Genomic DNA, 11,395 nt, shown 5'->3' on the forward strand with positions numbered 1-11,395 from the left:
CCACAGGAGCGTGGAGCTGGTGCAGCAGGTGGACGAGGATGATGCCATCTACCATGTCACCAGCCCTGCCCTTGGAGGTCACACCAAGCCCCAGGACTTCGTGATCCTGGCTTCCAGGAGGAAGCCTTGTGACAATGGGTGTGTGCCTATCTGTTGTGGAGTTGGGGGCACAATGGGACAGTGTTAGGGTGGCCTCATCTCTTTCCCAGGGAAGGGCATCAGCCTGGAGCCAGAGCTCTGCTTCCCATTGGCTGTGGTGCCCCAGAAAGCCTAGGCTTTTCTGGGCTGCTGTGGCTTTACCATGGGTAAAATAAGGACAGGAGCACACACTTCCCCTCCTGTCACATTTTCTAAGGCAGGGCCACCGTCACCCAGGGCGGCTCAGGCTGCCTCGATGCAGGCCTTGGACAGGACATTTCTCACGTGGCCACCCCCTTGGCCCCCTCCCTCTGACAGCCCCATGTGGGCTGGAGGGCCTAAACATCTCTTTCGCTGGAAAGACAGGGACAGAAAAAAATCCCAAAGCCCACACTCTTCCCCCACACACTGAAGTAGAGTGGCTTTTCCAGAAAGTCCACAGTGGAGTCAGGTTGGCTCCCGGGGAATTCAGTGCCAACCCACAGGCGCCTCCTCCCTCCGGCCGGGCCCTGAGCCGGGTGTCGGGGCTTTAAGAGTCGATGTGCCATGCAGCCCCTGGTGAGGAATCCGCGCCAGAGGGGGCAGGGTCTGGGCCTCAGTTGGGCAGAACAAGCCCCCACTTTCTTCTGTGGCTGACCTCTGCCCCCTTGCTACCATTCCTTCACTCAGGGACCTGTATGTCATCGCGCTGAGGTCGGTCACACTGCCCACACACGGAGAGACGCCAGAGTACAGGCGTGGAGAAACCCTCTGCTCAGGCTTCTGCCTCTGGCGTGAGGGTGACCAGCTGACCAAGGTGAGGCCGCTCCCCCCACCATGCCCCCAGCCTGGTTCCACCCCAACACACACGTGCATGGAACTCAGAACTACTGGACTAGGACAGTCCAGAACTGGGTCTCCCAGCAGGCTCCCCTTTCCAGCCTGGGGGAGCCTGAGTGTCAGGGGCTGGAAATGATGCCATGTGTGTGGAGGTGAGTCAGAGGCTGCTGCATGGTCTTGGGAAAACCCTGGGTGCTGAGGGCGGAAGGCCTGGGTTCTGAACTGAAACTCCTTCGCGCGTGGAAAGCCCTTCTCATCTAGGAAGGCTTTATAAGGCTCTGAGGGCCCATAAAACCCAGCAGGGTGGTCCGGGCTGATGGAAAACACAGGGAGGAGGCTGAGGGAAAGCGAGGGTGGGTGCAGCAGCCTCCCCGCTCACAGCTTCTGTTAGGGCCCCGTCTGGCCCTGAGACTCCCCCAGCAGAGACTCAGCCAGTGTCTGTCGAATTCATATGCTTGAACCTATGGCACCTCAGAACCATCCCTGGGCTCCTGCCTAGCATGTCTCTGTGGCTGAGATTCAGAGCTGGGCCCTGGAGTTGCAGCCTCTGCCCTCCAGGGACACCAGCTGGCAGGGAAGATATGAGATGACAATGTGGTGTGTGGTGGCAGGAAGCCAGGGTTGTCAGCACCCTAGGAAGGGTTGGGGGAGATCTGCTGGAGAAGGTCATGCCTGCCAGCCATGTCGTCTAAGACCCTGGAGCTGGGTTGAATTTCCTGCCCTCCCAGAAGGCGAGCAAGGCTGACTCGCCACCAGCCTCATTCCCACTGGGCTCCCACCCCCTCCCGGAACCCTCCCTGAGCTAGGTCCCCCTGAGCCTGGCCTCCCAACCCTGCAGGTGTCCTACTACAACCAGGCCACCCCGGGCGTTCTCAACTATGTGACCACCAATGTGGCCGGCCTCTCCTCTGAGTTCTACACCACCTTCGAGGCTTGCGAGCAGTTTCTCCTGGACAACCGGAATGATCTGGCCCCGAGTCTCCAGACCCTCTAGATGCCCTCAGTGGCCACATCCTGCCCATCCCCACTCCATCCTGTTCCCAAGGACTCACACACAGTGCCTGGAGAAAGGCAAAGGCCTTTATTTCTTCCTGCCTCTCCATGGGCAGCCTCCGCCCTGAGGTCCACTGGCCCACCACCCCAGGTGCTCAGTTTCTGCCAACATCAGCCAGCAAGTCCTTGAAGTACCCCTGGGGCAGCCTGTAGTAAACTTGGGTCCTGTCCACAGTCCTGGCTGCCAGCAGCGCTGCCCTCACAGAGGCATAGTCGCCCCCAGATGGGCTGTGCTCCACTGTGACGGTGGCCCGGGGGGAAGAGGCCAGCAGCCTGGCTACGGCTCCAGCTGTGCTATGGCCCCGTGGCATGGCCGGCCTCTGGAAGGACACAGGTTGCCAGAGCTCCTGGCACAGCTCTAGCATATCTGTGAGCAGATGTTCCCTGTAGCCGCTGTCCAGCACCTCCTCAGGCCAGCCTGGTGCCACAGTCACGTGGGGGAAGACCTCTGCCACAGCTGTAAGTAGCTCTCTGCCAGCCACATAGCCAGGGACCGAAAAACTCCCATGGGAGATTTTGGCCCCCACCCACACAGGCGAGTGCAAGAGGCCAAGGCTGGAGAGGCGTGCCAGCAAGGCCAGGGATGGCTGGAGGGCTGCAGGCTCTGCTATTTGCAAATGGATGCCCCAACATCTGGGATGTGTGGCCAGCTGCTGCAGGCAGGACTCCAGCGTCAGGTTGCTGCCACTTGGAGCACGAACAATGGGCACGGGGTTCTCAGCCACAGTTCCCTCGAGACCAGTGTTCAGCAGGATCATGCCTTCTGTGTCTGGAAGAGGCAGCAGAGGGAACAGTGTTTAAGATTTGGGTTATGATAGGGTATTAGAGTCCTTTGCTAAAGAGGCAGTGGGAGTTCTGGGGGCATCCAAGGGCCTTGCCTCTCCGGAATCTGTCAACCCAGTTTTGGGCTCCAGGTGGATGGGTTGCTTTATAAATGGGCCTGGTGCATGAGAAACTCTGGCTTCAGCTCTTGGCCTTTACCTGTGACTCAGCCTGGGGGCCAGTGCCAGCCTTGCCCACAGCACCGTGGCTGGGGCTGGTCTGAAGGCCAGGAGCCCTGTGCTCTTCACACCACTGTACTCCCCCTCCCTCTCCTGCAACCCTGCCCCACCTTGCCTCCAGCGCATGGTGTAAATAAACCCGTGTTGCCATGGCAACAGAGACCGGAGGTACCCGCCCCAAGCAGAGGACACCCTTGCAGATGAGCTAGGAGCACCAGGGCTGAAGGCAGACCTTACCTGGGAGGGTCACCGTCGCTGTTTTACCGCTGCCCTGGACGTCGGGAACCAGCCACTCCACGTTCAGCCCATCACCCCCCGGCAGCTGGAGAAAAGGGATCAGGCTGCCCCCCGTATAGTACATTCGTTTCCGTGTGGCGTTCACTGTGGGGACCCAAATTGCCAAGGTGAAGTGGCTGCCGTTCATGCAACACCTGTAGGCCGCAGCTCTATAGACATCTTCTCTAAGCCTCCTGGCACCCTGCCAAGCAGCTCTAATTTCCTTGTTTTGTAGACTACAAGAAGTGACTTGTCCAAGGTCCTATAAGCAGTGAGCAGAATTGCTGGGAGTGGAGCTTGCTGAGACCAGATCTGCCTGGCCCCAGAGCTGGTATCCTTCCCCGCTTGCTTAGATGGCTCCTGCTTAGTTGACAGGAATGCTGAGTCTGATGGGGCCCCTTTGAGATGGCTTAACTGCGGCTCTCCTGGGTTTGGGGACAAGGGAATGAGGGGTTTGGGTGGCAGCGTCTGATCACTGCTCAGTGAATACGGTGGAGATCTCTGAAACATTAGAGTAACCCATGGTGGAGCTGTGTACCAAAATAATATGGGGTTTGGAATTTGCTGGGTTCCTACCTGCTGGACCACATACAAGCTGAGTGACTGTATAAATTCCTGAACTGTTCTGAGCCTCTGTTTCTCTGTAATATGATGTGTGGGCCAGGCACAGTGGCTCACGCCTGTAATCCCAGCACTTTGGGAGGCTGAGGCGGGTGGATCACCTGAGGGCATGAGTTTGAGACCAGCTTGGCCAACATGGTGAAACCCTGTCTCTACTAAAAGTACAAAAATTAGCTGGTGTGGTGGTGCAGGAGAATTGCTTGAACCCGAGCGGCAGAGGCTGCAATGAGCCGAGATCACGCCACTGCACTCCAGCCTGGGTGACAAAGCCAGACTCCGTTTCGAAAAAATAACAATAAAAATAAAATGGATATGTGAAGCTTAGCATACCATTCCAGGGCCTGGTACCCAAAATGTATCCTCCTCCTGCCCCACCCTGGCTTTCCCCTTTCTGATATCCCTTCCTCCCAGCTCTGCTCCAGTGCCAGCCACGTGCTGCCCCGTGCAGAATCCAGTCCACACCCCCCTTCCCAGTTCCTCTCCTTACAGGCCAGCTGCTTGAACTGCGACAGGAAAGGCTCAAAGATGTCGTAGTAGACTTGGTGGACAGCAGTGTTGTCCCGGACGTAGACCAGGTCCTCCACCAACATGGGGTCCGAGGCAGCTTGCCACAGCGTCAGGCTATACCTGGGGCCACCAGAGCTGGCTCAGTGCCTGTCTGGGCTCAGCAAGGCCCTCAGCCCCACTCCTGTGCTCAGAACTGGATGCCAGCTGGGCCCAGGGTAGCACATCTGTCCTCCAGTCGCCCACCCACCACTTCTCCCTGAGTCCTACCCCTTCCCAAGGGCAGTAGCCAGAGGGAATTCAGGAAAGATGACTGAAAGCAGAGCTTTCAGGAGGGAGGGGGAGCCTGTCCTGCCTCCTCACTTGCAGTGCCTATTTCTGAGTCCTGTCCTAGGAAAGGGGCAGGACCGATGGGGGAGGATGTGGAAGGGCGGGTCAAGCATGAAGAGGGGGAGGGGCAGCTTTGGGAGTCCTCTGGGGAGCAGCTAAGGAAAGTAGGGGGGTAGTGGGGGTAGGGGAGTCTCTAAATTCCTACAGAGCTATCCTAGGGCAGGGGTTGAAGGCACAGTATATGTTGCTCCAGGGCTATACCTGGCCCTGCTGGAGGAGGCTGTGGGGAGACAAATTGTGTCTTGGTATAAATATTTTCTGGGGGGCAGAGAATTACCCACCAATGAAAGGGCTCCCTCAGGAGGTAGTGAGAGGCCATCACCAGAGGTATGCAAGCAGAAAGCAGGGACTCTGTAGAGGGCATGAGCACCAGCAGGAGTTGGACCAGATGACCTTTAAGACCCTTCCATCCATGGCTGGGTGTGGTGGCTCACGCCTGTAATCCCAGCACTTTGGGAGGCCAAGGTGGGCAGATCATGAGGTCAGGAGATCAAGACCATCCTGGCTAACATGGTGAAACCCCGTCTCTACTGAAAATACAAGAAATTAGCCAGGCGTGGTGGCACACACTTGTAGTCCCAGCTTCTTGGGAGGCTGAGGCAGGAGAGTCACTTGAACCCAGGAGGCAGAGGTTGAAGTGAGCTGAGATGGTGCCACTGCACTGCAGCTTGGGTGACAGAGCGAGACTCCATCTCAAAAAAAAGACCCTTCCATCCATGAACATCTGGGATCTTGCTGGGGGCATCAGCGCCTCCAGGAGGGTGGGGTGGGTTTGGTGGTTTTCACCTCTCAGATTGGCTCAGCAGCCAGCTGAAGTGGGGCCAGGCGGCCCGCACCATGGAAGACCGCACAGGGAAGGTGACCCTCTGGGGTACCACTCCCACCAGCTCGTGCATCTTCTCCACCATGGCTCGGGTGTACGTCCTGTTTGGGAACATGGCCATGTAGAGGGTGGTCCAGCCTGGAGACAGGGTGGCCTTGGGATACTTCTCCTGGACCAGGGCCAGGAACCTGCAAAAAAATTGGAGATGTTGGTCTCACGGGAGCTGCGCCGGCCCCTTCCTCTCCTCTGGGTTCTTGTCCCCGTGCTGGGGAGTGGCAGGGCCTATTAGATCTGTGATAAGGTCAGAAGCAGAGTCCCAAAGAACAGAATGGCTTGTTTCGGGTCCCATGAATTGGGCATGGACTTTGGCATCAGGGAAGTCTGGGTTCAGGTCCTGATTCTGACCTTGGATGGGTCACTCAGCATCACAGATATCATCCCCTCTAGCAGGGCAGGCTTCTTAAACATCCCCTTCTAGACACAAAACTGACTCAGTCCCCGCGTGTGGGAATCTGTGCTCTGCCAGCTGTGAGCCTTTGAAGTTTCTCAGGTTTTCTTTAAAATTTCTCTCCTTCCCAGCCTGGGCAACACTGTGAAACCCCATCTCTACTAAAATACAAAAAGTTAGCCGGGTGTGGCGGCTTGCTCCTGTAGTCCCAGCTGCTCAGGAGGCTGAGGCAGGAGAATTGCTTGAACCCGGGAGGTGGAGGTTGCAGTGAGCCGAGATTGCGCCACTGCATTCCAGCCTGGGTGACAGAATGAGACTCAGTCTCAAACAAAAAAGAGACTTCCTCTCTCCTCTTCCCTCTCCTCTCCTCCCCTCCCTCCCTTCCCCTTGTATCTTTCTTTTTTTCTCTTTCTCTCTTTTTCTTTCTATACGGGGTCTCGCTGTGTTGCTCAGGCTGGTCTCAAACTCCTGAGCTCAAGGGATCCGCCCACCTTGGCCTTCCAAAGTACTGGGATTATAGGTGTGAACCACCATGCCCAGCCTAAAATTTTATTTGAACTTGGCCTTGATGAAAATATTTTAATTTTTTCTTTGTACTTTTCTTCTTTAAAAGATGCAAATTTTAACAGGCAAATTATGTTGTCACCCACTGCCTACCAAAAAAACCCTACTGAGTAAAATTAGCACTCCAAGAAGACAGGTCATATTTATCTTGGGCCATTTATTACATTCTACTTTCGGAAGGCACCTCAGCTTGAGAAGCACAATAATAAGTGCTAAATGGATGGTTGCTGGCTGGCTGGATGGGTGGAGGGAGAGATGGATGGGAAGGAGCCTGCAGCTGAGAATCAGAGGGCCTGGGTTTGAATCTTTGCTCTGCCTCTTGCTAGACTTAGGCAGGTCTTTTCACGTCTGTAATATAGTCCCTGCGTTAATAAAATGGAAATAATAGCACTTACCTCATTTTCGTAAGAGTTAAATGGTGTTCTTTAAGTAAAGTACTTAAAACAGTGTCTGGGACACATAATAAACACGTAACAAATTGAGATGCTTCTCTTGTCAGCTTTCTCATCTGCAAAATGGGGAGAAAGCGCTAACCTGGCAGTACTACGTCAGGATCAGATCAAAAACAGGCTCTCCTCTTATGTGGTCTCCTTGTAAACTGCAGAGCAGCTACTGCATGTGAGGTCTGCCAGCAGCGGTGCTGGAATTCATGGGGACTGGGGACGGAGTCAAGGTTTTAGACTTTTCTAGCAGGCCAATTCCTGTGCTGGTCACTGGGGAATATAGGGAAGGACTTGGCCTGGTCTGTCCTCCGGGAGTTCAGTGTAGTAGGTGACAGACCTGTGAACCCACAGTGACAGCTCCATGAAGTCAGGCTGTGTTAGGAGGAAGTGTGGGGGTTGAGGGGCCCAGAGGACATCCTGCAGCAGCCTGGGATGTCAAGGAAGTTTCTGGAGGAGATAACAACTGGCCAGTGGTTTGTCAGAAAAGAGGGGAAAGGCACTGGAGGTAGAGGGAATAGCTCGTGCAAAGGCTCAGAGGTGAGACTATATAGCGTGACTGGAGACAAACTCAGAGGTCCCCAAGATCCTCACGTTGTGCTAGGTGTTGACAGAAGAAGGCTGGACACAGCTGGGACAGAGAGGCGAACACTCACTGTGTAGCATTGACCTCAAATGAGATGGGCACGTTGGGGCCCTTTAAGATGTCAGCGTTGATCCACACGGGCCGCTGGACTTTGCCTTCCTCTGTCAGCCGCCGCAGGAGGTCCAGGGAGGGGCCCACAGCCTTGATGTTCTTGAAGTCCAGTTTGATGCCTGTGGGGAAAGGGACAAGGGCTTGGGGAACTGACGAAGGAACCAGGAAGACGTGACTCCCTGGGCAGAAAGCAGAGAGGGTGCGTGTGTGTGTGTGTGTGTGTGTGTGTGTGTGTGTGTGTGTGTGTTGGGGTCAGGGGAGGGTGGAAGGACAAGGACCACATCCCTGCAGGTGTGAGGAAAGCCTTTTGAAGAGGCAGAGCTAATGAGAGAAGAAGGGCCTGCCTCTAGACGAGCTCCCCTCTCCTCCTGGAGGCCAGGTAAGGACTTGGGCCTGCGGCTGCTGCACCTGGGAATCAGGTCTCTGCTGAAAAGGGGCTGAGGTTCTTCTTGAGCAGGCTGAGAGAGCCCTAAACCACCAGAGCCTGTAGGGAGGTCATCCAGCCTCTGCATTTGAGTAGAGGAGGGAATCTCTGCAGAGAAGGGACCTGGTACTTTCCAGGGTGGTGAGGAGATGAGGCTGGGAAGATATAGAGGGATGTTGAAAGCCAGGCCAAGATCACACTTTTTCCTGAGGACCATGGGCAGCCATGGAGGGTTAAAGCAGAGGAGTGGCATGACGAAACTGGTGTTTTGAAAAGATCCCGGCCGGGCGCGGTGGCTCACGCCTGTAATCCCAGCACTTTTGGAGGCCGAGGGGGGTGGTTCACAAGGTCAAGAGATCGAGACCATCCTGGTCAACACGGTGAAACCCCATCTCTACTAAAAATACAAAAAATTAGCTGGGCATGGTGGCACGTGCCTGTAATCCCAGCTACTCAGGAGGCTGAGGCAGGAGAATTGCCTGAACCCAGGAGGCGGAGGTTGCGGTGAGCCGAGATCGCGCCATTGCACTCCAGCCTGGGTAACAAGAGCGAAATTCTGTCTCAAAAAAAAAAAAAAAAGAAAAGATCCCTCAGGCGTGTGTGGTCATGGAGGTCAAGGGAAGTCTGTAGGGGCTGAATTTGGGTCAGGAAGCCAGTGAGAGAGTTCCGATGTGGCTGCGACTAGATGGAGGCAGGGTTAGGGGCTAGCATTGGCGGAGGCGGCAACGGAGTGGACGTGAGGATAAGGGAGGGAGACAGAGAGAGGCGTTACAGAGATGCCTGGATTCTGACTGTGACTGGCAAAGGGGTGCGGAGGGGAAGGGTGGGGCTTGGCTTTGAACTTGTTACGTTCAGTTCTGTGAAAACAGGAGGAAGCACTCTGAGCACGCGTGGCACCTTGCAGTTCACGCTGTACTGCTCGCTGTCCACCCTGTATGTCCGGGAGAGAACACCATGACGGCACGGACGCGCTCCCCACCTCGCTGAGTCCTCACGGAGCCAGGGCGTCTATAGCACCGTGATGAGAAAGTCAAGGCAATGACACCTCATGTCAGGACTGGACTTGCTTCCCAGCGAGGGATCTCTGCACATGCTGCCCCAGGGCCAGAGGGCTCGGGGCTGGGGAGGGTTTCCAGAGGAGCCCTTACCCTTCTGGGAAGAGCCCAGCACCGTGTCCAGCCACTGCTCCAGTGTGTTGTCGCTGTAGATAGCCGGGGGGTGTGCCATGATGGGAACTCCTGTCTCGTTGGCTGTGCCGAGCCCTTCTACATTGACGTCAGCCTCCAGGACTGTGACGTTGCCTGCAGAAGAGGCGAAAACCCAGTCAGTTCTCTTTTTTTAAAAAAAGAAAACTTTTTTCTCATCATAAAAGCATTACAAATTACAGAACATTTGAGAAATACAGAAAAGTGGGCCGGGCGCGGTGGCTCAAGCCTGTAATCCCAGCACTTTGGGAGGCCGAGGTGGGTGGATCACGAGGTCAAGAGATCGAGACCATCCTGGTCAGCATGGTGAAGCCCCCGTCTCTACCAAAAATACAAAAAATTAGCTGGGCATGGTGGTGCGTGCCTGTAATCCCAGCTACTCAGGAGGCTGAGGCAGGAGAATTGCCTGAACCCAGGAGGTGGAGGTTGCGGTGAGCCGAGATTGCGCCATTGCACTCCAGCCTGGGTAACATGAGTGAAACCCCGTCTCAAAAAAAAAAAAAAAAGAAATACAGAAAAGTGGAAGAAGAGGAAAATATTCACCTACATTTCCACATAGTTCACATTTTGATGGATTTTTCTTCCATTTCTTTTGTTTTGGGAGATGAAGTCTTGCTCTGTCACCCAGGCCGGAGTGCAGTGGTGCGATCTTGGCTCAATACAACTTCTGCTTCCTGGGTTCAGGCAATGCTCCTGCCTCAGCCTCATAACTAGCTGGGATTACAGGCATGTGCCACCACACATGGCTAATTTTTGTAATTTTAGTAGAGACAGGATTTCACCCTGTTGGCCAGGCTGGTCTCAGAACTCCTGACCTCAAGTGATCCACCCACCTCAGCCTCCCAAAGTGCTGGGATTACAGACGTGAGCCACTGTGCCTGGCCCTATGCATAGTTTTTACACAGTTGAGACTCTACTGCATTTGTAATTTTTTATGTTTTTCTTTCAACATGATGACACGCTTCTTTATATATCTTACTACAGCAAACAAGGCAAAGAAACAAAAGGCTCCAAAGCCCTGGTTGAGGGTGTTCACTACCATGTAACTGACCATCCCCATTCCTGAGATGCTTCGGGAGTTTCTGATTTTTTGCTAATTAGTCTTGCTATATTCTCCCGGTCTGGTCTTGAACTCCTGAGCTCAAGACATCCTCCCACTTTGGCCTCCCAAAGTGTTGAGATTACAGGTGTGCACCTCAATGTCCAGCACACAGGGTCATTTTTAAAGCCCTTGTTATCAAATTACTTTCTGGAAAAGTTGTTCTGATTCCTGTCCCTGCCCGAGGTGCACAAGGTTCCCATCTCACCGCGTCATCACCAGCACTGAGTTATCTTTTAGCTTCACACAGTGAACTCTTATCAGGCAGATATCTGCTGATTCCTGCCTTCAAGAATTCAGTCTAGTAGGGAGCTCAGACCCTTCTAATAGGAAGCTGTCTCTAGAAAACCATGCACGGGGCACTCACAGTTGGAGAGTGTAGTGGAGGGGAGAGGGGTCGCTTTCTGCCTATGCAGCATTGATGCCAGAGGGGCCTTTCCTCCTGCCTTCTCCCAGGCTTCTGACCATTCTTCTCACCACTAGCACTGCTTCCCCGCCAGTCTGTTCTCTATAGAGCCACCAGAGTGAGTGTCCTAAACATGTACCTGATCATGTCACTTCTTGTCAAAAAGTGCCGGAAAACCTGCCCATTGCTCTGAGCATGAAACCCAAACTCAGCTGGGCACGGTGGCTCACACCTGTAATCCCAGCACTTTGCAAGACCGAGGTGGGCAGATCACCTGAGATCTGGAGTTTGAGACCATCTTGACCAACATGGAGAAGCCCCGTCTCTACTAAGAATACAAAATTAGCTGTGCATAGTGGCGCATGCCTGTAATCCCAGCTACTCGGGAGGCTCGAGGTAGAAAAATTGTGTGAACCTGGGAGATAGAGGTTGCAGTGAGTCAAGGTTGTACCATTTCACTCCAGCCTGGACAACAAAAGCAAAACTC

The 11,395-nt window shown here is 54.5% G+C and overlaps 3 protein-coding genes across 7 annotated transcripts in view; 2 read left to right on the forward strand and 1 right to left on the reverse strand.

The window, feature by feature from the left end:
• Window positions 1–4,219, forward strand: part of ACOT11 (acyl-CoA thioesterase 11) — a 58,526-nt gene extending 54,307 nt beyond the window's left edge. For all 5 annotated transcript variants that reach the window (XM_037729886.1, XM_017504461.2, XM_037729888.1 and 2 more), the window contains 3 exons: window positions 7–138; window positions 808–934; window positions 1,796–4,219. In XM_037729886.1, coding sequence (XP_037585814.1) covers window positions 7–138; window positions 808–934; window positions 1,796–1,951 — 415 coding nt within the window. In that variant the 3' untranslated portion in view covers window positions 1,952–4,219. The remainder of the gene's footprint in view (window positions 1–6; window positions 139–807; window positions 935–1,795) is intronic.
• The window catches only part of FAM151A (family with sequence similarity 151 member A), a 15,611-nt gene continuing 6,231 nt past the window's right edge, over window positions 2,016–11,395 (reverse strand). Inside the window, exons 3-8 of the mRNA XM_017504457.2 lie at window positions 9,347–9,499; window positions 7,734–7,893; window positions 5,589–5,813; window positions 4,396–4,535; window positions 3,249–3,392; window positions 2,016–2,779 (exon numbers count right to left, since the gene is read on the reverse strand). Coding sequence (XP_017359946.1) covers window positions 2,106–2,779; window positions 3,249–3,392; window positions 4,396–4,535; window positions 5,589–5,813; window positions 7,734–7,893; window positions 9,347–9,499 — 1,496 coding nt within the window. The 3' untranslated portion in view covers window positions 2,016–2,105. The remainder of the gene's footprint in view (window positions 2,780–3,248; window positions 3,393–4,395; window positions 4,536–5,588; window positions 5,814–7,733; window positions 7,894–9,346; window positions 9,500–11,395) is intronic.
• LOC108286549 (maestro heat-like repeat-containing protein family member 7) overlaps window positions 8,053–11,395 on the forward strand; it is a 39,231-nt gene continuing 35,888 nt past the window's right edge. Inside the window, exon 1 of the mRNA XM_037729909.1 lies at window positions 8,053–8,153. The gene's annotated coding sequence lies outside the window, so the exon portion shown is untranslated. The remainder of the gene's footprint in view (window positions 8,154–11,395) is intronic.

Source organism: Cebus imitator, unplaced genomic scaffold (assembly GCF_001604975.1).
Source record: "Cebus imitator isolate Cc_AM_T3 unplaced genomic scaffold, Cebus_imitator-1.0 Scaffold322, whole genome shotgun sequence".
NCBI lineage: Eukaryota > Metazoa > Chordata > Mammalia > Primates > Cebidae > Cebus > Cebus imitator.